The 20,456-nt window shown below is 40.5% G+C and overlaps 1 protein-coding gene and 1 pseudogene across 1 annotated transcript; one reads left to right on the top strand and one right to left on the bottom strand.

The window, feature by feature from the left end:
* Nucleotides 1-40: 40 nt before the first annotated feature.
* On the bottom strand, nucleotides 41-6,371 carry EDF1 (endothelial differentiation related factor 1). The gene is made up of 5 exons (XM_020981835.2): nucleotides 6,162-6,371; nucleotides 3,434-3,485; nucleotides 2,799-2,959; nucleotides 1,426-1,519; nucleotides 41-289 (listed from the first exon to the last, which is right to left on the bottom strand). The coding sequence occupies exons 1-5, from the start codon at nucleotides 6,237-6,239 to the stop codon at nucleotides 228-230; spliced, it is 447 nt and encodes a 148-aa protein (XP_020837494.1). The 5' UTR covers nucleotides 6,240-6,371; the 3' UTR covers nucleotides 41-227.
* A 1,987-nt stretch (nucleotides 6,372-8,358) lies between these two features.
* On the top strand, nucleotides 8,359-9,041 carry LOC110205108 (60 kDa heat shock protein, mitochondrial pseudogene; annotated as a pseudogene).
* The last annotated feature ends 11,415 nt before the right edge of the window (nucleotides 9,042-20,456 follow it).

Here is a 20,456-nt window from a genome sequence, read left to right as displayed (position 1 = left end):
CTTCAGAAAAGGAAGAGGAAAAAAAAAGTCAGGAGAATCATTTAATTTGCAAGGTTTTGTTTTTTGTTTTTGTTACAGCAGGTATAGATTTGGAAGGTTCCTCCCCCAAACAAGTCTGATACCCCTGTGCTCAGCTTGGCAATGTGAAGTGACACATTGGTTCTGGTGGTGAAGGAGAACCCGCCAGACGAGATCAGTCTGAACGAACTGATTTCGAGGCTTTGTGTTCATTTCCCCTTTGGTCCTGTCTCTAGCGGCTTTCCAACGTCCTTCCCACGAAGCTTGAGACCTAGAATGAGAAAAGTCAGCCTGCTGAAGACCTCACCCTAACCTCTGCTTAGGCAGCTCTCAGATAAAACAAATGGTAAAGTGGCTTGGCAAGTCATTTTCAGGAGTAAGACTTCCAAAACAACCACTGGCCTTAGCCCATTTATCAAAGTCATAGCCCTCCTACAAGTAGCCTCACTTCACTCTCCTGGCTCCCTGCCTTGCTAGACTAATACATCCTAGCATGTTGTACATACTCACTTCCCCCTCAAAATACAGGAAAACAACAGGAGATTGTACTTTTCATCTCACCTGCTGCCTGGTCATTTGTTCAGTCTAAAGTAGTCTAGGCACTCCTTATTGGGAACTGGGCTGATTATTCCATGGTCAGTTTAAAAGGTCCATGGTCACTTCTGATCTTAAGAAGGAGAATTTGAACACTAACAACCTAATTCATCAGAGTTGGGGGAAATCTCTCGGAGAAGAACTAAAAGAAAATATTCTGGCTTCTTTTTCACCACCACTCAAAAGGATAGTGGCAGGAAAGTGGGATGAAGAAGCCTCTATCGTGGGTAGCAATGGGCTTTTCTTTAGCTATGAAATGAAAATAGCAGCCACCAACATCAGAGCTCAGCTGTGAAGAAAGTGATCCTGGTTTAGCTATCAGGGAACCTCTGATCCAGAAGCCTCTGCAAATAGCTTATGGACCACAGTATGGAGAACAATGGGTCTTAGAATGAGTTATCTTTTCCCTTAGCTCTTAATGAGAGGACTTTGATTTGGGGGATAATATTGGGAAAAACGTTTTAAAAGAGAAATCTCAAAGGGAAGAAAACTGAAAGGTACTACTCTCTTATATGACTTATCTTGAGGCAAGTTTTCTCTCATTCCTAAAGTCTCTCAAACTTTACTCCAAGCCAGGGTAAAGGCCAATTATGTTCATTCCCAAATAATTTCTAAATGAAGTTCTTAGTAACACTGAGATATTATCACCACTTCTAATCACAGAGAAAAAACCTAGCCCTCTTTCCCCTTTCACCTCCCATTAACTTTACTTTTCCCTGTGGCTAGGTTGTTATGGGTATCTCTAAGAACATACAAAACACTCGAAGCATAAGTGTCATACTATAGCAGTCCAAGCCAAATAAAGATACTCACCAATGGCTCTTTCGATCTTGCCCAAGACCTGGTTATTAGGAATGGCCCGTCCACACTCATAGTCAGCAATAACTTGGGGCTTTTCATTGATTTTCTAAAGAGAAGATGTGCTTTAAACACATCAGTTCAGTACAGGAAATTCTCAGAAAGACACAAGCCAACACATACTACAAATTCCTTCATGTTCTTCAAAGGGCATATGAGTTGACAGATGGCTCACTATATTCAGGGAGCTACTGTAAATTTTGGATCACAGATCTAACAGCTGAAAGGGACCTCAAAGGCTATCTAGTTTAAACTCCTCATTTTAAAAATAAGGAAATGGAGACCCAGGGAGGTTAGGCCACCTGCCCAATATCACGTAGGTAAACATCCCAGGTGGGATTTTAACCTAGGTCTTCTAGCTCCAGTCAGAGCTAGTGTTCTTTCCACTGTACTACAATGTCTCTGGTGCCAGATAAGTCTATAAGATCAAAGGGCCCAAGACACTGGAAATAGAAGAACTCTAACTGAAGCAGTACATACGATAACACCAACATCATGGGATTCTTGGCACTGAGATATGCAACAAACAATGAGTGTCTACTATGTGTAAGGCACCATGATATGTAAGGCAGATACAAAGAACAAAACAAAACAAAACTAATTCTATCTTCAGTGTGCTGAAACTCTATCATAGGGATACAACATAATCACAGACCAATAAAAGATGATTTGAAAGAGAGCACACTAACAAGAAAGAGGTAAAAGAATTGGGGAATATTTCAAGAAGGTAGCACATGAACTTAATCTTACAGGAAGATGAGGATTGAGAGAGGCAGAGAAAAGGAGGTGGTGTATACTAGACACAAGGGACAGCTGAGGCAAATGCACAAAGGTAGGAGACAGTATGCTGAATTTGGGAGAATAACTATTAGTCTCATTTGGTTAAAACAGAACTCATGAAGGGGAGTAAAATGAACTAAGCTGGAAAGCCATGTTCTAATCAGGTTGTGGGAGGCCTTAAAAGCAAGTGTGAAAGAGTTTGTGTTTGATCACAGAGGTTAGAAGGTTTGAGTTGGGGAGTGATATGCTAAGATCTATAACCTGGGAATATTATTTTGGCAACTGTGTAGAGGATGGAGTGAAGACAGAACCTAGAAGTATGGAGAACCATACATGCTTTATGAGATAAAGTCATGAAGCAGCAAAAGCAAGTTATAACTGGATTAGATGTTCCATCTTGATTTCAGGAAGTCTCAATTCAACTAGCAAGAACACACCGACTTCTCTACTGCATATTCAGTGTGCTCAACAAACACTTAACTACCAACATAGCTATTCTTCTACAAACTCTAATCACTTAGATAAAGCTATATCTACTAAGTACTTACTGTGGCCAGATCCTTCTGTGTCAGTCCCTTGCTCTGCCGGCCCTGCTGGATCACTTTGCCCACTTCTAGAGTGACCCTGTCATGGTGAAGTTCCTCAGTCTCTCGGTCCAGTTTGGCTGTGTTCTTTGTGATGGAGTGCTGTTTGTTTTGGCCAGCAGCCCCTACGTACAAAACAAAAGAAAAGGTAAAGAAGACTGAAAGAGAGCATAAGAAAAACCTTTTCAAAATGGTAAACCAGATTTCACAGCTTCCCAGCTGCTAATATAATATTAATGTTTTCTACAACTGTGAAACTAGACTGCCCAAAGATTCTTTCTAGGGCACCAAGATGGGGAAAAGGTGACAGACTCTTGACCATAATCTAACCAAAGCTGCCTCTGCAAGTTGTGATATGACCACATTATTATTTCCTGTATCTTCAGAAAATACAACAACCCAGGAACATCAGAAATTCAGCTGCCAAGTTCTTAGTCTGTCTAAAGATTAGATAGCTCTTTTGCCATGAATTAGTAATATTAACCTTTCACCTGAAGTTCCCAAGAAGCAGTACTTAAAAGGCTTGCTCTCACAAACACACACACACACACACAATATCCCTAATATACAGCTTCCTTTTGGGACTTAAAAGCACCTACATTTCTTGGAAGTCTCCACGTCTTCTCCTCTTCTCTGAGCTGCTAAGATGGCCTATAAAAATCAGAAGATATTTTTGGGTCAGAATTAGGTCTTGCAGTATCTGGCACATATTCACTTAAGCTACCACTAGACAATTTGCCCTTTCCTAATGACTACTGCTTTTTAGAAAAAAGACACATAATGATGATATTTGGTTAAATAGCCAAAGCTGCTGATATGAAAATCTTCTATGAGCATGTACTTTGGTAGTTCACAATAAACTGCTACCAGACGAAAGAGAACTTGCTTTTTAGGAGAAGGGAGAGGAGTAGAAGGGGACCTGGTGAAAACAGCAGTAGATTTCTCAGTGACCTTCAGTCAAATGACATTGAAGTTTTCTTAGAAAATGAGACAGCTTCAGACACTGCTCTGATGGTAGTTTTACTTGACATGTTTGACTTGTTCTCCCTCTAAAAAACATCCACTAATATTCAAAAGGACAAGGTAAATTCTTCCTGAAGAAATAATATTGGTAGATTTTAATCTTAAGTCCTTCTTGAGACCTCTGAACATTGTGATAAGTTATTTCTGATAAAACTCAAGATTGCTTAAATATCAAACATGAAATGAAAAAACTTAGCATGTGTATTCTGGTTAACTCTTCTGATCGCTATTTATAATCTAGATATTTTTTTCCTTTGTAATAAAATCAATTTAGCAGTCACTAGAACAAATTTCAAATCAACACAGCACAACTCAAGCCTAAACAATATCAGACTCCATAGCTAGTCAGAGACAAAAAGGTTTTTTTGAAGACTCTTAGTTTCTAGAACACAAAACATGGGTTAAAAATTATAAACTCTGACATCTTTAATATGCCAGCCTCCCAACTGAATTCAGTAAGTAAATTACTATAATCCCAGTTTACTACCAAAAAGAAGAAAAAGTCCCTGCCCTCAAAGAGCTTATTTGTACTAGGGGGGAAACGCGTCCACAGGGATAAATCAAAGTAATTGGGGGGAGGGGAATCAGCAAAGGGCTTGACATGAGGTGACAACTGAGTTGAGTCAAAGGGAGCTAGGGATTATAAGAAATAGAGGTAAGGAGGTAAGAGCATTCAAGGCATGGAGGACAATCTGTGCAAAAGGCAGAGAGACAAGAGACAAGACTATGGAAATACAAGCTGATAATTATTTAGAAGTTCTGTAAGACTGCTAATCTTTCCTTCCTATACTTGCACAGCAAGAAAAATTTAATCAGTGAGTTTTCTTTATACTAGTCCACAGTCCAGGAACAGAAAGATGGTGGGCTTTCTTAATTAAGGAGGATTTTGAACGTTAAGGAGTTAAAGTGGAGATTCGGATTGTAAGCACTGATGAGAATCCTCCTTAATCACTGGGTGAGCTTTTCTAATTCCTCAACCTGGGTCAAAGGATCAGAGATAGGAAAATGACATGGTTGAGTGATAAATGGGGTTAATAGCAGCTTCTCTAACTTTTAACATTGAATTTCCCCCATTAGCCAACCTTTGCTGAGGGCACCTATGAGGAACAGTGCTTTCCTTCCAACATGCATCCCAAACAACTTAAGATGAAATACGGATAAAGCTCTCTTCAAATCCCTAATTTCAATATGGGGCTAACCCCAAATTCTCAAAAGCAATATCAACACTGTGCAAGTTCTCTCAGATACCACTAAACTGGAAAGGCTTTGTGAGCCATTAGCAATCTGCATGTTTGCCGTTCAAACACCAGCCTAGTTAAAAGTTCAGAAAGGCTCATTAGTAAAAGAGATGGCCACAATAACTCATTAAACCACCTAGCAAAACATAAAACTATCTTTTACTAGGTACTTTCTTCACAATCGTTCTGTGAGAGGGACGACAAGTATTATCTCCATTTTATAGAAGCGGAAATTAAGGAATAAGGAGCCTTTGATCATAAGCCTATGTATGATCACAGGGCTACCAAGCAGCCAGAGTTGTTGTATTTGAGGGTAGAGAAGCCACCTCCACAGATAAAACCACACGAACTTGAAGACAATTTCATGAACGAAAAACAGAAAACACACTACCCTTTATGCAACAAACAGACCCCTGGTGCGCCTGGGGTGGTTCCTATCCCCTACTAGGCTGATGTTATCTATCTCTCTAAGGCCCAGCAGAGTGCCCTGCGGCCAGGAGTCATCTGGCACAAGTTTTTGGAATGGACTCGAACTTGGGCTCACAGTTTTGCTGTTGAAAGGGGCCATCCTGCGCAATCCCTTCATTTTACAGATGTGGAAACTGAGGCCCGAGAAGATTAAGTGACATGCCCAAAGCATGAGCCCCGGACAACTCAACCGAAACCTCGAGGTGTCACTTTCCAGGGCCCCAAGCAGCCTGATGCCAAGGCAGAGGCTGCCATCATCTGTCCCCTGGGCTCTCCTCGGCCCCGGGGCTCCGCGGCACAGGGAGGCCCGGGCTGGCGGCCCTCAGCCTTCCAGGCCTTCGGCTCCCAAGCTCCAGGACTGGGCCGGCACCGTTGTCTTCTCCGCCCCAGCCCCCGCGTGGCGGGGCCGCGGCCCGGACGAGGCATCGGGCCCTGTGACTCAGCAGCGGCTGCAGCCGGGGCCTCGGCCCGATGGCGTCGGGCCCCACGAGCACGGCCGTTCGGGGAGCCCGCTGCCGCAGGAGGCCGGGAAGGCGGCGCGGCCTGGCAAGCCCCGGGCTCGAGTGAGGACGCGGCGGTGGCGGCCAGCGGGCCGTACCTGCTTGGACTTGGCCTGAGCCGCCGTGGGGCCCTTCTTGCGCAGCACCGTCACCGTGTCCCAGTCGCTCTCGGCCATGGCGGGGGTGTGAGGAGGGAGTCTCCGCTCTCAGAGAAGCCGGACTCAGGGAGCAACGCAACGCTCCGCTCCGCCTGCCTCGATCGCTTGCTACTCTCCTCGCTTACCCGGCGCCCTACGCCTGCGCGGTCAAGGAAACCACACCCCACCCTCTCGGACCGCGAGCCGCACCTTTCGGCCCCGATTGGCCAATGACAGGAGAAGGAGGCCGTTGTATCCTGAAGGAAGTGGGGACAATCTGTGTCGGGGCTAGTATGAAGAAATGCTGGGGCCGTGGGGAGGTGGTGGGGGAAGGCAGAGCATCGCGCTTGCCGAAACTACCTGTTCCAGCATGCAATTCGGCGCATTACAGGTTTAGCGAAATTCAATGGCTGCAGAGGAGACTACAAATACCAGGATGCATTATGACATTTTAACTCCGTTTCCCACCTCTAAAGATGGGGGACGCTGAACAAGAGGCTTGCTGGGGATTGTAGTCTTGGGCAGGTGCTCTGCCTTGCCCTGTGCCCTGTGATTTTCTTCTACCTGCCTTTTATCTTCTCCGCGAACTCACTACAGAGACGGGAAAAACTTGGTGTCTGGGTTACAGAAGCCTGGGAAAAGGACTCAGGAGTTGTGACCGTGCCTTGGGCTCAGATCACACCTCCGCCTTGGCCCCACTTGCTCTTGTACCTCCCCATAAGCTTGCCTGGCACAGACTCCAGGGGAACCAAATCAGAAGTGAAGAGGCGCAGGGGACCCGACTGCGACAACAATCCAATCCATTTGTGTGGCCAGAGAGCTCAGCAGAGGGAGGCCAACTCCACTTGGTCACATATTCAAATGACATAGGCTTTAGAGCTTAGAAGAGCCTTAGACACCATTTGACCAACTCTCTCCTTTAAAAAAAATTACTTTGTTAGCTTATTTCTTTTTTAAAAAATTAATTTATTTTGATTTATCAATAATCACTTCCATATGCTTTTGAGTTTAAAATTTTTCTCCCCCTTCCTCCCCACCACCCTCCCCAAAACGGCACACAATCTGATGTAGGCTATACATATACATTCCTATTAAACATATTTTCACATTAGTGATGTTGTAAGGAAGAATTAGAACCAATAAGAGGAACCACCAGAAAGAGGAAACGAAACTCAACAGAAGAAAAAAAATAGCAAATACCAATGCTTCGATCTGCATTCAAACTCCATAGTTCTTTCTTTGGCTGTGGATAGCATTTTCCATCACGTGGCCTTTGGAGATGTCTTAGATCCTTGTAATGCTGAGAAGGGTTAAGTCTATCAATATTAGTCATTGCAGAACATGGCTGTTGTGTACAATGTTCTCTTGGTTCTGCTCATTTCACTTAGAATCAGACTATACAAGTCTTTGCAGGTTTTACTGAAGTCAGCTTGTTCATCATTTCTTATGGCACAATAGTATTCCATTATATTCATATACCACAACTTGTTCAGCCATTCCCCAATTGATGGGCATCCTCTCAATTTCCAATTCTTTGCCACCACAAAAAGAGCTGTCAGCTTATTTCAAGTCTCAGTCAAAATGCCACCTTCTTCTAGAAGCCTTTCCAGGACCCCCTTAGTAATGATAGTACCTTCCTTCCGGGATTACTTCCAGTTTACCTTGTCTTTCTCTCGTTTGTACATAGTTTGTATGGTGTCTCCCACATTAGATTGTAAGTATCTTGAGGGCAGGGATTATTTTTGCTCTTTTTCATATTCCCAGCAATTTAGCAAGGAAGCAGCTGGTGGTACAGTGGATAGAGTGCTAGGCCCAGAGTCAGAAAGACCCGAGTTCAAATGTGGCTTCAGATGCTTACTAGCAGTGACTCTGGGCAAGTCACTTAACCTCAGTTTCCTTAATTGTAAAATGGGGATAATAACCTCCCAGGGTTATTGTAAAGATCAAATGAGATAATATTTTTTAAAGTGCTTGGCACATGGTAGACACTATATAAATGTTTATTCCTTCCTTTCCCGTCAATAGTGCTTGCACATAGTAATCAATGACAAATGCTTAACTGACTGATCTTGACTTCCACAGGCTTGTAGGCCGGTCTCACAGAAATACTTCCTTTGCCTATGGTTTTTCCAAGTGTCTAGGAAACACTAACTCCTAACTTACTCATGCTTATTGTAAAGATGTCAAGTTTGTATCAGATACCTGAGCTTTAATGCCCCAAGGTGTAGACCTTTTTTTTTAACCTGACAATGCTGCTGTTACTATGGGGCTAAAGGAGAGAGCTGTGATTATTGAAGAGAAATGAGGAAGTCCTAAGATAACAGAAGAGGGTATGATGATTGCAAAATAAATTCCTTGAAAGCAAAGTACAAAAACATTGGTGTCAGGCTTGTCCAGGATTTTGCAAGTGACACTGCTACCCTCCTTCCATAAAGCCAAGGGAGGCTTTGAGAAGATTAGCAAAGGAACAAGTATAATGGAGACCAGTATAGGTGTGTTGTTAGCTGTTAAGAATGTTGTTGCTGAAGTTAAGCAGTATAAACCTGTCACAACCCTGAAGAAAAATTATTTCAATTTTTGCAAACAGATCACGAAATTGACAGTATAGTATCCAATGATATTATAAAAAGGGAAAAGGCTGGAAGAAAGGAAGGATGGAGTAAAAAAAAAATAATAATGAATTAAACGTGAAATGAAAGCATGAAGTTTGACAGAGGTGGTATCTCTCCATATTTTATGAATACAACCAAAGGTCAAAAATATAAATTCCATGATGCTGAGATGAAGGAAACACCCAAGAAACATAGTTTCTGGGTAATTAAAAATCAATTTATTATTTAGGCTAGCAAATAATAAATTGAGGTCAGTTCTGTTGGAAGGTGGTTTTCTTGGAAGTCAAAGATTCTGCATGGAGGCCACTTGAATGTTTAAATACCTTTGGAAAAGAGGTTGTCTCTGACAGGTGGAAATCAACTCTGCTTGGTTAATGAGAGAACGAATATTATAATGAGAGGTATACTTTTTCTTTTTGTTTTTTTTTTTGTCTTTTTTAAAATAAATTTTTTGGGGGCAGCTAGGTCGCGCACAGTGGATAGAGCACTGGCCCTGAAGTCTGGAAGACCTGAGTTCAAATCCGGCCTCAGACCAAACACTTGACACTTACTAGCTGTGTGACTCTGGGCAAGTCACTTAACCCCAATTGCCTTAAAAAAAAAAACTAAAATAAATTTTTTTTTAGTTTTCAACATTTACTTTTGATTTTGAGTTCCAAATTTTTTTTCTCCTTCTCTCCTTCCCTTCCTTCCCTCCCCTCCCCAAGACAACAAGCAATCTGATATAGGCTATATATGTACAACCATATTAAATATATTTCTACATTAGTCATGTTGTGAAGAAGAATCAGAATAAAAGGGAAAAACCATGAGAAATAAAAAACAACAAAAAAAGTGAAAATAGTATGCTTCGATCTGCATTCAGACTCCATAGTTCTTTCTTTGGATGTGGATAGCATTTTCCATCATGAGTCTTTTGGAATTGTCTTAGATCATTGTATTGCTTTGGAATAGCCAAGTCTATCAAAGCTGGTCATCACACAATGTTGCTGCTGTTGTGTACAATGTTCTCTTGGTTCTGCTCACTTCACTCAGCATCAGTTTATGTAAGTCTTCCCAGGTTTTTCTGCAGTCTGCCTGCTCATTATTTCTTATAGCACAATAGTATTCCATTACATTTATATATCACAACTTGTTCAGTCATTCCCCAATTGATAGACATCTTCTCAATTTCCAATTCTTTGCCACCATAAAAAGGGCTGCTATAAGTATTTTTGTACACGTTTGGGATACAGACCTAGTAGTGGTATTGGCCAAACATTCTGATGGAGTAACTGTAATAAAGGTTGGTGAAACAAGTAATATAGAAGTGAATAAAAAGAAAGACTGAGTTCCTGATGCACTAAATGCTACTTGTGCAGGTTTTGAAGAAAGTATAAACCTATGAGGTGGTTGTGCATGGCTTTGATGCATTCTGAAAACCTTAGAAATCACAGCTCCAGCTAATGAAGATTTTTTTAAAATTTAGAATAAAAATAATGAAAAGACACTGAAAATCCTCAAAGTGACCATTGCTGAGAATGCAGAGGTTGAAGGATCATTGATGGATAAGGAACTTTCACAGAGCTCTTTAGAGACAGTTATGATGTCATACTCAGAGATTTTGAGAATATAAAAAAAGAACAATTGACCAAAATAAATTTGTGAGACCTGCTTTGTTGGGTACCACTCATGTAGCTTTCCAGTTAACTACTGCAAAAATTGTGGTCACTGGGGCAGCTAGGTGGCACAGTGGATAGAGCTCTGGCCTTGGAGTCAGGAGGACCTAAGTTCAAATCTGGCCTCAGACACTTGACATTTACTAGCTGTGCGACCCTGGTCAAGTCACTTAATCTTGATTGCCTCACCAAAAAAAAAGCAAAAAAAAATTATAGTCACTGAAATTCCCGAAGAAAAGAAGGAACCTGGCATGAGAGGGTAGCATGGGTAGGGGAATGGGAGGTGGCATGGTCAAATTTCCTAGAGTTGTGATCTATCATTACGAAATGTGATGCAAGAGATGCCTCAAGGCAGAGGACTAATGTCAGAGCAGTCAAGTGGAGATACTGACTAAAGTAAAGGCTGATGTTTAAGAGGATCACTTATGATCAACAGGTACTGATTTAAACTGACCCAAAAAAAATGTAATGGTTTACTGCTATCATGATTTGCCTCCAGATAATTCATTTTGTACTTTTGTTTCTTTTCTTTTTTTGGGGGGGGGAGGTGAGGCAATCAGGGTTAAGTGACCTGCCCAGGGTCACATAGCTAGTGTCAAGTGTCTGAGGTCACATTTGAACTCAGGTCCTTCTGACTTCAAGGCCAGTGTTCTTTCCACTGCACCACCTAGCTGTCCCTGTTCTGTGCTTTTGAACAGAAGGATATTTGTGTATTCCTAACAGTGGATGCCACACTCGTACTTCTTTCAACTTAAATAAGTTGAGGCATTCTATTTAACTGTGAAATCAGAATTTAATGCTTGCTGTTCCTAGAAGAAAAATTCAGAAACAGCTTTTCTGTGCCAAGTAAGAATAATTAAAATTATATACAAAGCAGGGAAATATCTGATTATGTGACAATCTTTGTGTAATAAATTTTTTTTGCTTAAAAAATTTTTTTCTGAACCTGATACCAAATAAAATAGCTGTTTCATATACATAGTGTTAACCAAAAACAATATCACAAGTCCATGAGACATTGCATTGCAACTAAATTTATTATAAGAGAAATTAATATGCATGTGGAACCCTAAGCAAGCTAATAGAGTCCACAATTCATACAGAAGTTTGCATATTTATGACAGTACAAAGAAGGAAGGAGAAGAAAACAAAAATCCCCTCCCAAAGGGGAGTGGTATGGGAGAGGGAAAGGTACAGTAGAGGTAGATAAAGGACAAAACCCCTCCCAAAGGGAGAAGCAAGGCAGTGGCAAAAGCAGCCTTCTTTTCCATTGGGAACTGCTAGTACTGAAGATATAATGGTCTGCCTATCTACAAGGGTCCCAGCTGCACAATCAGTTTCTCAGTCTAGTGCAGAGTGACTGGTGCCTGTCTTGACTCCCAAGGACACAAAATGAATCCAGCTTGGGGTACAAGCAAAAAATTATATTAATTCAAGGTGTTCAGGGCATTTTGCATACTCTGGGACTGGTGTTTCTGGAAAATATGGCAACTAAAAAAGAAAAGTTCAGAGGACCCCTTAACATTCCTTAACAATAATCATATCACACCTATCAGATTGGCTAACATGATAAAACAGGAAAATGATAAATGTTGGAGAAGAGGTGGGAAAATTGGAACACCAATGCATTGTTGGTGGAGTTGTGAAATGATCCAACCATTCTGGAGAGCAATTTGGAACTATGCCCAAAGGGCTATAAAAATGTGCATATCCTTAGACTCAGCAATACCACTTCTAGGTCTGTATCCCAAAGAGATCATAAAAATGGGAAAAGGACCCACATGTACAAAAATATTTATAGAAGCTCTTTTTTGTGATGGCCAAGAATTGGAAATTGAGAAGATGTCTATCAATTGGGGAATGACTGAACAAGTTGTGGTATATGAATGTAATGGAATACTATTGTGCCATAAGAAATGATGAGCAGGCAGACTTCAGAAAAACCTGGGAAGACTTACATAAACTGATGCTGAGTGAAGTGAGCAGAACCAAGAGAACATTGTACACAATAACAGCAACATTGTGTGATGACCAGCTTTGATAGACTTGGCTATTCCAAAGCAATACAATGATCTAAGACAATTCCAAAAGACTCATGATGGAAAATGCTATCCACATCCAAAGAAAGAACTATGGATTCTGAACGCAGATCAAAGCATACTATTTTCTCTCTCTCTCTTTTTTTTTTTGTTTCTTCTTTCTTGTGATTCTCCCCTTTGGCTCTAATTCTTCTTTACAACATGACTAATGTGGAAATAAGTTTTAATGTGATTGTACATACATAGCTAATATCAGATTGCATGCTATCTTTGTGAGAAGGGAGCAGAGGGAGGGGGAGCAAATTTAGAACTCAAAATCTTATAGAAGTGAATGTTGAAAACTAAAAACAAAATAAATTTAATTCAAAAAAATCCTTAACAATAATAAAACAGAGAATGAAGGTTATACCTGAAACTGAAGATCCCTACTATGTCTGGCTTGCTTTTCTTTTCAAGTCTAGGGTTGAGGTTTCTAGTACTATCATTCATGAGCCCCTATCAGTGTACTCCTCATTACAACCAACCAGTTGAACTCTATTAGCTTTTTTTTTTGTAGGGGATTTACTTGGAACCACAAGATTAGGTGGTACAAAGCAATCTCTCCCTCCCACCCCCCCAAAAAAACCAAACCCCAAGGAATACTTTCCCCTTACACACACAAAGTCCCCAGGGAAAATGGGCTCAAACTTAAAACATAAAGGTAGTGAGATATGTGTGCTTACTCTTATAGCACCAACACTTATTAGTTGTCACACCACTGGAGGAGTCACATAACCTATCAGACTTTTTTCTTCCACCATAAAATAAGAATGATACCACCCATGTAACTTGTCTCACAAGGTGATTGTGAGGAAAGAGCTTTGTAAACTTAAATAGCTATGTAAATAAAATTATTATTTATTATTACATCTGTACTTCAACCTTCATAGCTTGAGAGTGAGGGAAGCTCAAATGCAGGGGTTTCTTTCTCCAGAGGCCCGTGGGCATAGGGTGGAGAATGTTGGATCTATGGAATGTTCAGATCTGGCCTCAGACACTTACTAGTGTGTGACCCTGAGCAAGTCACTCAACCCTGTTTGCTTCAGTTTCCTCACCTGTAAAATGAGCTGGAGAAGGAAATGGCAAAGCACTCCAGTATTTTTGCCAAAAAAATCTCACATAGCTTCATGAAGAGTAGGACTTGACTGAAAACGACTGAACAGCAACAAAAGTCTCTCAACCCACACCCTACTAATTCAATCTCCAGCTCTTCAGTGGTTAAAGCAAAACCAAGAAGGTCAAAGTTCACCAATACGGAAGCAACTCCAAGCAGGAAAGAGCTCATTGCTCTCTTTCATTCTTTTATGGGCCCATCCTGGACACCAGATTTGGAAAACCGTAGGGTCAAGTCTCTAGTCAGGGGTGTTCTATGAGGCATCTCCTATGCCTCAGAAAGCCTGTTCCCTAGTACAGGAAACAGATGAGCCAATAGTTAAATATTCACAGTCTCATATCACTATTATAATATCCTCCTAACTGCCATCCTTGTTTCCAGGGGATTCCTGTTCAGGTGGGAATTAGACTACCTGTTCTCAAGAATTGGTGGCAATTGAAGCCTTGGTGATAATGAAGCCCACCGTCTTCTTTGGTGGAACACACCCTGGTTATGATAATATACGTCAGTAATGTCATGAACAGATGCATTTCAAGATTCAATGAAGAAGGCTGGTTTGTTGTTGATTGCAGAAAAATATCAAATAGTGCCAATAAACTTGAAATGTATCTTTCCTACAATGTTCTTTGTTTTCCTTTTCAACATCCTCTTACTTGACAATATCTCTTGCAAGAGCTGGGAGATCAGTTGAGTTGATCCATTAGCACATTGCTCAACGTACTGATAAATGCTAACAAAAGTCATCATCTAGGAATAAAATATAAACATGGGTTTGTGATGTGAGCTTTTTCACTACACTTCTGGTACTAAAAGGATGGTCACCAGGGACCCTGCCCAAGGCTTTAAATTAGTCCAGCTAATCACTGTCGTTTTGTTGTCAGTTAAGAACAGTATAGTTTGGGCAGTGAATGCTTGCTAATTGATGGAGGTAAGGAATGCTTGGAATCTTTGATATTGGATGGTGAGATCAGATTTTCAAATAAGAGCCAGGCTGTATAGTGTATCACAAACTACTTTATAAATGGACATGACTTCTTACTTTGTAAGGGGAAAGGGCTAGGCATGTTTTTCTCTCAAGGGAAAATTACTAGTATGGCAATATGGATCTGTTACTGTTGAATCAGGTACTAATATACCTGCTTGGTCTGATACCTCCACCTTCCTCATAACACCACATAGATCAGAAACAGTGGTATGTACTGTAGAAATTGAAATCCCAATATAACAAGATGTAAAACACAAAGCCAAAGGTAGCAACATTCTCTAATTTAAAAAAAAATTGCTCTTTATGTCATAACAACCCCTTGGGTTAGGCCATTCCCTGAAGGGTTAGGCCTGTGAAGCTACATATAAATTTTAGAGTGCATAACAGGAACTCTTATAGGAATAGCAGACATATGAGGAAATCCAGTTCTGAAATGGCCTGTGATTTCCCATGCTTGCACCCCCAGAGACTGCTGAGAGCAGGCTTCTCCAGGAGGTGAGATTGTCTCTCCTTGGTTGAGCTGAGATTTTATATCATTCCTGAGTCAAAGAGCCCGTTTATTCTTATGTAGGTAATACAGGGTTCGGGCCTGGATCATTTGCATAAGACTCTCCTCATTAGTGGAGAGAATGATGACTGGATATTGCATGTCTCCATGGGGATGTACTTAACAACAGAGCTTTGAAAAGGAGAGACATTCTTCTTTCTTCCTGTTTTAAGAGAGTTCACACACACAGTTCTAAACTCTCTTCAGAGGGAGATCTATGGAGAAAGAGAATGTAGTTTAAGAGGCAGCATGTAGGAGAAAACTGGCTTCTCAATATGTCCCTAATTTCTAGCTTCCTTTGGTAGAGATGTCAGGGAATTTCTCCTTGAGTAAGATTGGGGCCTTTCTCTAGGTGAATCTGAGATAGTTTATTTAATAGGAGAGCTCATTCATTGTATTTATTGCATAGCATATTTTAATAACATCTCTGATTTCTTTTTTTTAATTAATGTATTTTGATTTATCAAATATCTCTGATTTCTGTTTGTTATTTGCTTGGGTAAATGGATTTATTTACCATTCACTCTTTGTGAAGGTCTTGGGAGGAAGGGTGAAACCTTACGAAATAAGGTTGAGGTACTCCTTTTTTAAAGGATCATGACAGGGGCAGCCAGGATAGAACGCCCTGGCCTTGAATTCAGGAGGACCTGAGTTCAAATCTGGACTCAGACACATAACACTTACTAGCTGTGTGACCCTGGGCAAGTCATTTAACTCCATTGCCTAGCCAAAAAAAAAAAAAAGGATCATGACCAGGAAAGTATTTGTAACTTGTGATAAAAATTATTCCCCTAGAATTATTACCAATATTTAGCAGAGTAGTAATAATAATAGCTAGCATTTATATATCCCTTACTATATGGTAGGCACTGCATTTAGCGCTTGACAAATATTATCTCATTTAATCTTCACAACAGCTCTGGGAGGTAGGTGCTATTATTATGCCCATTTTGCAGTTGAGGAAACTGAGGCAAATAAAGGATAAGTGACTTGCCCAGGATCTCACAGCCAGTAAGAGTCTGAGACTGGATTTGAACTTAGGACTTCTCTTAGAATCTAGATCCAGGTCTAGTGCTCTGTCCACTGTATCACCAAGCTGACTAATCTGATCCACAATCTCTGAGGACAGCAGAGCAACCAGCTCTGAGAAGGTTGACCCCTTCTGTTCCCCTCCAGGCAAGAATCAAAGCCTCCGTTGGAGAGGAATGAGTAAGATTCCTGATATATCTATCAAATCCTCACAACCAACTGCATTTAGACAAGTCCACAGACACACATGTAACCTACATGGCAACACACACACTGTATTGTCTACCCTATTCTGCATTACTTCCCCAGTTTCTGCTACCTTGGATAAATATGTTTACTGGCTAACAATGATTGTCTTTTGTGCGACAAGCATGTGATTGGAGGGAGCTAAGCGGCCAAGAATAGGCTATTATGTCCCAAATTGGAATAGGAATTTCCTCCCAGAATGACCAGGAAAAGTGGTTTTTATTCTGAACCGCCAAGTAGCATTGAGTCCCTAGGCTGCAAATATTTGATATGTAGAAGATAGATATCCTTCTAGCCTAGAGATAGGGGAGTGGAGGAGCAAATCCCAGCCACTGCCCTCTTCCTGCTTCAACTAAAAATGGAAATGGGACTTTCTGGATCCCAGATATTATCTATTTATATCCTTGCACCATAGGCAGTCTGCAGCCCTGTGGCTCAGGCTTAAACCTTGTGACGTAAGCCAATTTGTATTACAATGTCTCTTGCTTTCATATCATCTACATTTCTCATTATACCACCCTTCCACCCTGCCCTCTACCTCAGAGCCATTCTTTACAGCAAGGAGTTAAAAACAAAAGGGGAAAAAAAAGTCAGAAAAACTAACCAACTCATCAAAAATGTATAACATTATCAGCCAGTATTATTTTCAAGGTCACTTTTCTGACGTTCCTAGAATGAATGTTTCCTCCGCATCTAGAAACTTGACAAACCTTGAATCAATCCATTTCCCTTCAGTTCAATACAACAAACCTTTGATGTGATGCCTACTTGGCCTTGCTTGTCTTTTCTTCAGTATCCCCCCATATTCCTCACAAATCAAAGGTGCCAAATGGAGGGAAAGTGTATGACTCGAGTAGCTTCAGGAGACTGAACACAAAAGTAATTGTCCAAACGGGCCAAAACATGATCTAATTGTAGCATTGCAGCCAAGTCTGTAAAAACAAAGGCAATTGATTTCTTTATGGTAGATTGTTAGCCAGACACACAAAAGAGAGATGAAGCATGGTAAGCTTGCATACTGTTGTAGGGACTCTGCTAAATAGGGGATATTGTCTCCTCCCTCCCCCCTTTTCCTGGGCATCTATGGATCCGAGATTGTAATTTGTGAACTGTTAATGAGGCTGTGGCTGCTTTGATGAGGAGCTCACCAAAAAACTCTGGAAGAGAAGAGTGGGGAATCATGCCTAATACACTGTATGCGCAGTGCAATTAATAATGGGGCCTTGATGCAGCAGAGTGAGAAGTGGGGATGAATATTAGCAACAGCAAAGAAAACTTCTTCCTGACCATCATACTTCAAAATTTGCCCATCAATGGACCAGGAAGCAGTCACAGTCTCTACAAGAGTTGGTATAGGGAGCAGACTCAACCAAATTTGTGAAAATGTCCTTTTCTACTCTTTAAACTTTGATACTGGGCTGCCAGATGCCTGATACTTCCCACTACAATTGTCCTCTGAGCAAATATGTTCCCTTGGAGAAAATGAAGTTGTGAGATCAGATCTTAATGGGATCTTGTTGCTGACACCAGTCTATGAGGAGTTCAAATCTCACAAGAAGCACTGAATTATAAGCTGTTCAGGAGTGTTTATATTGTAATTTTGTAAGAGCCATTCTCCAGTTGATAAATGGTCAAAGGATATGAACAGGAAATTGTCAGAAGAAATCAAAGCAGTCTATAGTCATATTAAAATGATCTAAATCACTATTGATAAGAGAAATCCAAATGCAAACAACTCTGAGCTATCACCCCACACTTATCAGACAGGCTAATATGACAGAAAAGGAAAATGACAAATGCTGGAGGGAATATGGAAAAATAGGTACACTAATCCACTGTTGGAGGAACTACGAATTTGTCTAACCGTTATGGAGAATGATTTGAAACTATGCCCAAAAGGCTATAAAACTTCGCATACCCTTTGACCCAGCAGTACCACTACTAGGTCTGTGTCTGAAAGAGATCAAAGAAAAAGGAAAAGGACATATATATACATACACACACACATATATATGCACACATATATATACATACACACACAGAGAAATATTTATAGTAGCTCTCATTGTGGCAAAAATTGGAAATTGAGGGGTTGCTCATCAACTGGAGGGTGGCTAAACAAATTGTGGTATAAGATTGCGATGGAAAACCATTGTGCTATAAGAAATGAAAAGGATGATGGTTTCAGAAAAAAACACAGAAAATGCCTAAATGAACTGATGAAGAGTGAAGTGAGCAGAACCAAGAGGTCATTGTAACATTGTTGTCATTACAGCAATATTGTAATAATGATCAGCTGTGAAAGACTTGACTACCTTGATTAATACGATGATCCAAGACAATTCAGATTATTAGTGTTAAAGAATACCATCCATGGGGCAACTAGGTGGCACAGTGGATAGAGCACCGGCCCTGAAGTCAGGAGGACCTAAGTTCAAATCTGGCCTCATACACATAACACTCACTACCTGTGTGACCCTGGGCAAAGTCACTTAACCCCAATTGCCTCACCAAAAAAAAAAGAATGGCATCCACTTCTTGAGAACTGATGAACTCTGAGAACAAATTGAACTATAAGGGGTTTTTTTTACTTTTTCATTTTTCTTGGGTTTTTTTGCAATGTGGCTTATATAAAATTTATGTTTTGCATGATTTCACATGTGCAATTGATATCATATTGCTTGCTTTTTCAGTGGGTAGGAGAGGGGCTGGAAGGAGAGAGAATTTAGAACTCAAAATTTAAAAAAAAATTTAAAGTAAATAATAATTTTTAAATTAAGAAATATATTGCAATTTTATTTATAATACTGTTCAGTAAGTCTACTGTAATCAGTAATACAATTATATATTTCTTCAAATCCCATAAGGTTGAAAGGAGATAAGAATCTTAATGAGGGTAAAGGATGAGCTAATTTAGATAAATTTATGAAATATTGTATGATAATCTTCATTGCATTTTAAACTATAGACTAAACAAAATAGAGAATGGGGATCATGTGAAGCCAGGCTGGTCTGATTGTGTCTGTAGAGGTCTAGGCAGGCTTGTATTGAAAGGAGGCCTTGGCCTGGTAAGCTCTAGCTTAAACCACCACCTGGTGGCTAATATAGAGATTGCAGTCTGAGTACATACTGCTTCCAATGCATCTAGGAGGTAAGAGGGTGTGGTCTGTCCACCCACTTTGCCTTTCTGTTTTTAATGGCCCAGTAAGACAGGTGCCTTCTGTGTCAAGGAAGGTCAAGAAGTATTTATTAAGCACCTACTATGTTCCAGGAAGAGGAAACACCCATATCTTTGCATTTATTAAGCACCTACAATGTTTGAGAAACTAGAGAGACAAAGACAAAGAAAACCAGTCTGCCATCAAGGAGCTGACATTCTCCTGGACCATACAATGAGTACATCCTTACCTGGAAAAGAATCCCCTCCACTATTTAGGTGACAAGAGGTAATCCAGTGTTTGCTTGAAGATCTGTATTGAGGGGGCTTCCTACTTCTTGGGTAGACCATTCTACTTTTAGATAAATCTAATTGTCAAAGTGTTTTCCCTTATATTTAGCTTAAATTTGCCCCTTTGTAATTAAATTTAGGAATGTTATTTTTTCAGTTGAGTGGAGAACAGATTGGAGAGAGGAAAGATTGGAAATAGTAAGGTCAGTTAGGAGGCTTTTAAAATAATTCAGGCAAGAGATGATGAGGGCCTAGACTAGGGTGGTCATCATGTGAATGAACAGAATGGAATAGAGGCAAGTGCTGTCGGGGAGATAAAACTGACCAGATTTGACAGCTGATTAAGTATGAGGGTTAAGACTAGAGAAGGGTCAAGGATGACTCCAAGGTTTGCAAACCTTGCCTTTACCTGAAAGAAGGAAGTTTAGAGAATGGATTAATTTGAGAAGGGGATGGGGAGAGATAATAAGTTTTGTTTGAGACATGTTGAGTTTGAAATGCTGGTGAGACATTTAGGTTAAAATGTGCGCTTAAAACAA

The sequence above is a fragment of the Phascolarctos cinereus genome, unplaced genomic scaffold, assembly GCF_003287225.1.
Source record: "Phascolarctos cinereus isolate Bilbo 61053 unplaced genomic scaffold, phaCin_HiC Scaffold_2;HRSCAF=192, whole genome shotgun sequence".
Lineage (NCBI taxonomy): Eukaryota > Metazoa > Chordata > Mammalia > Diprotodontia > Phascolarctidae > Phascolarctos > Phascolarctos cinereus.
The sequence above is the reverse complement of the archived record's forward strand: the minus strand, read 5'-3'. Positions and strand labels throughout refer to the sequence as shown.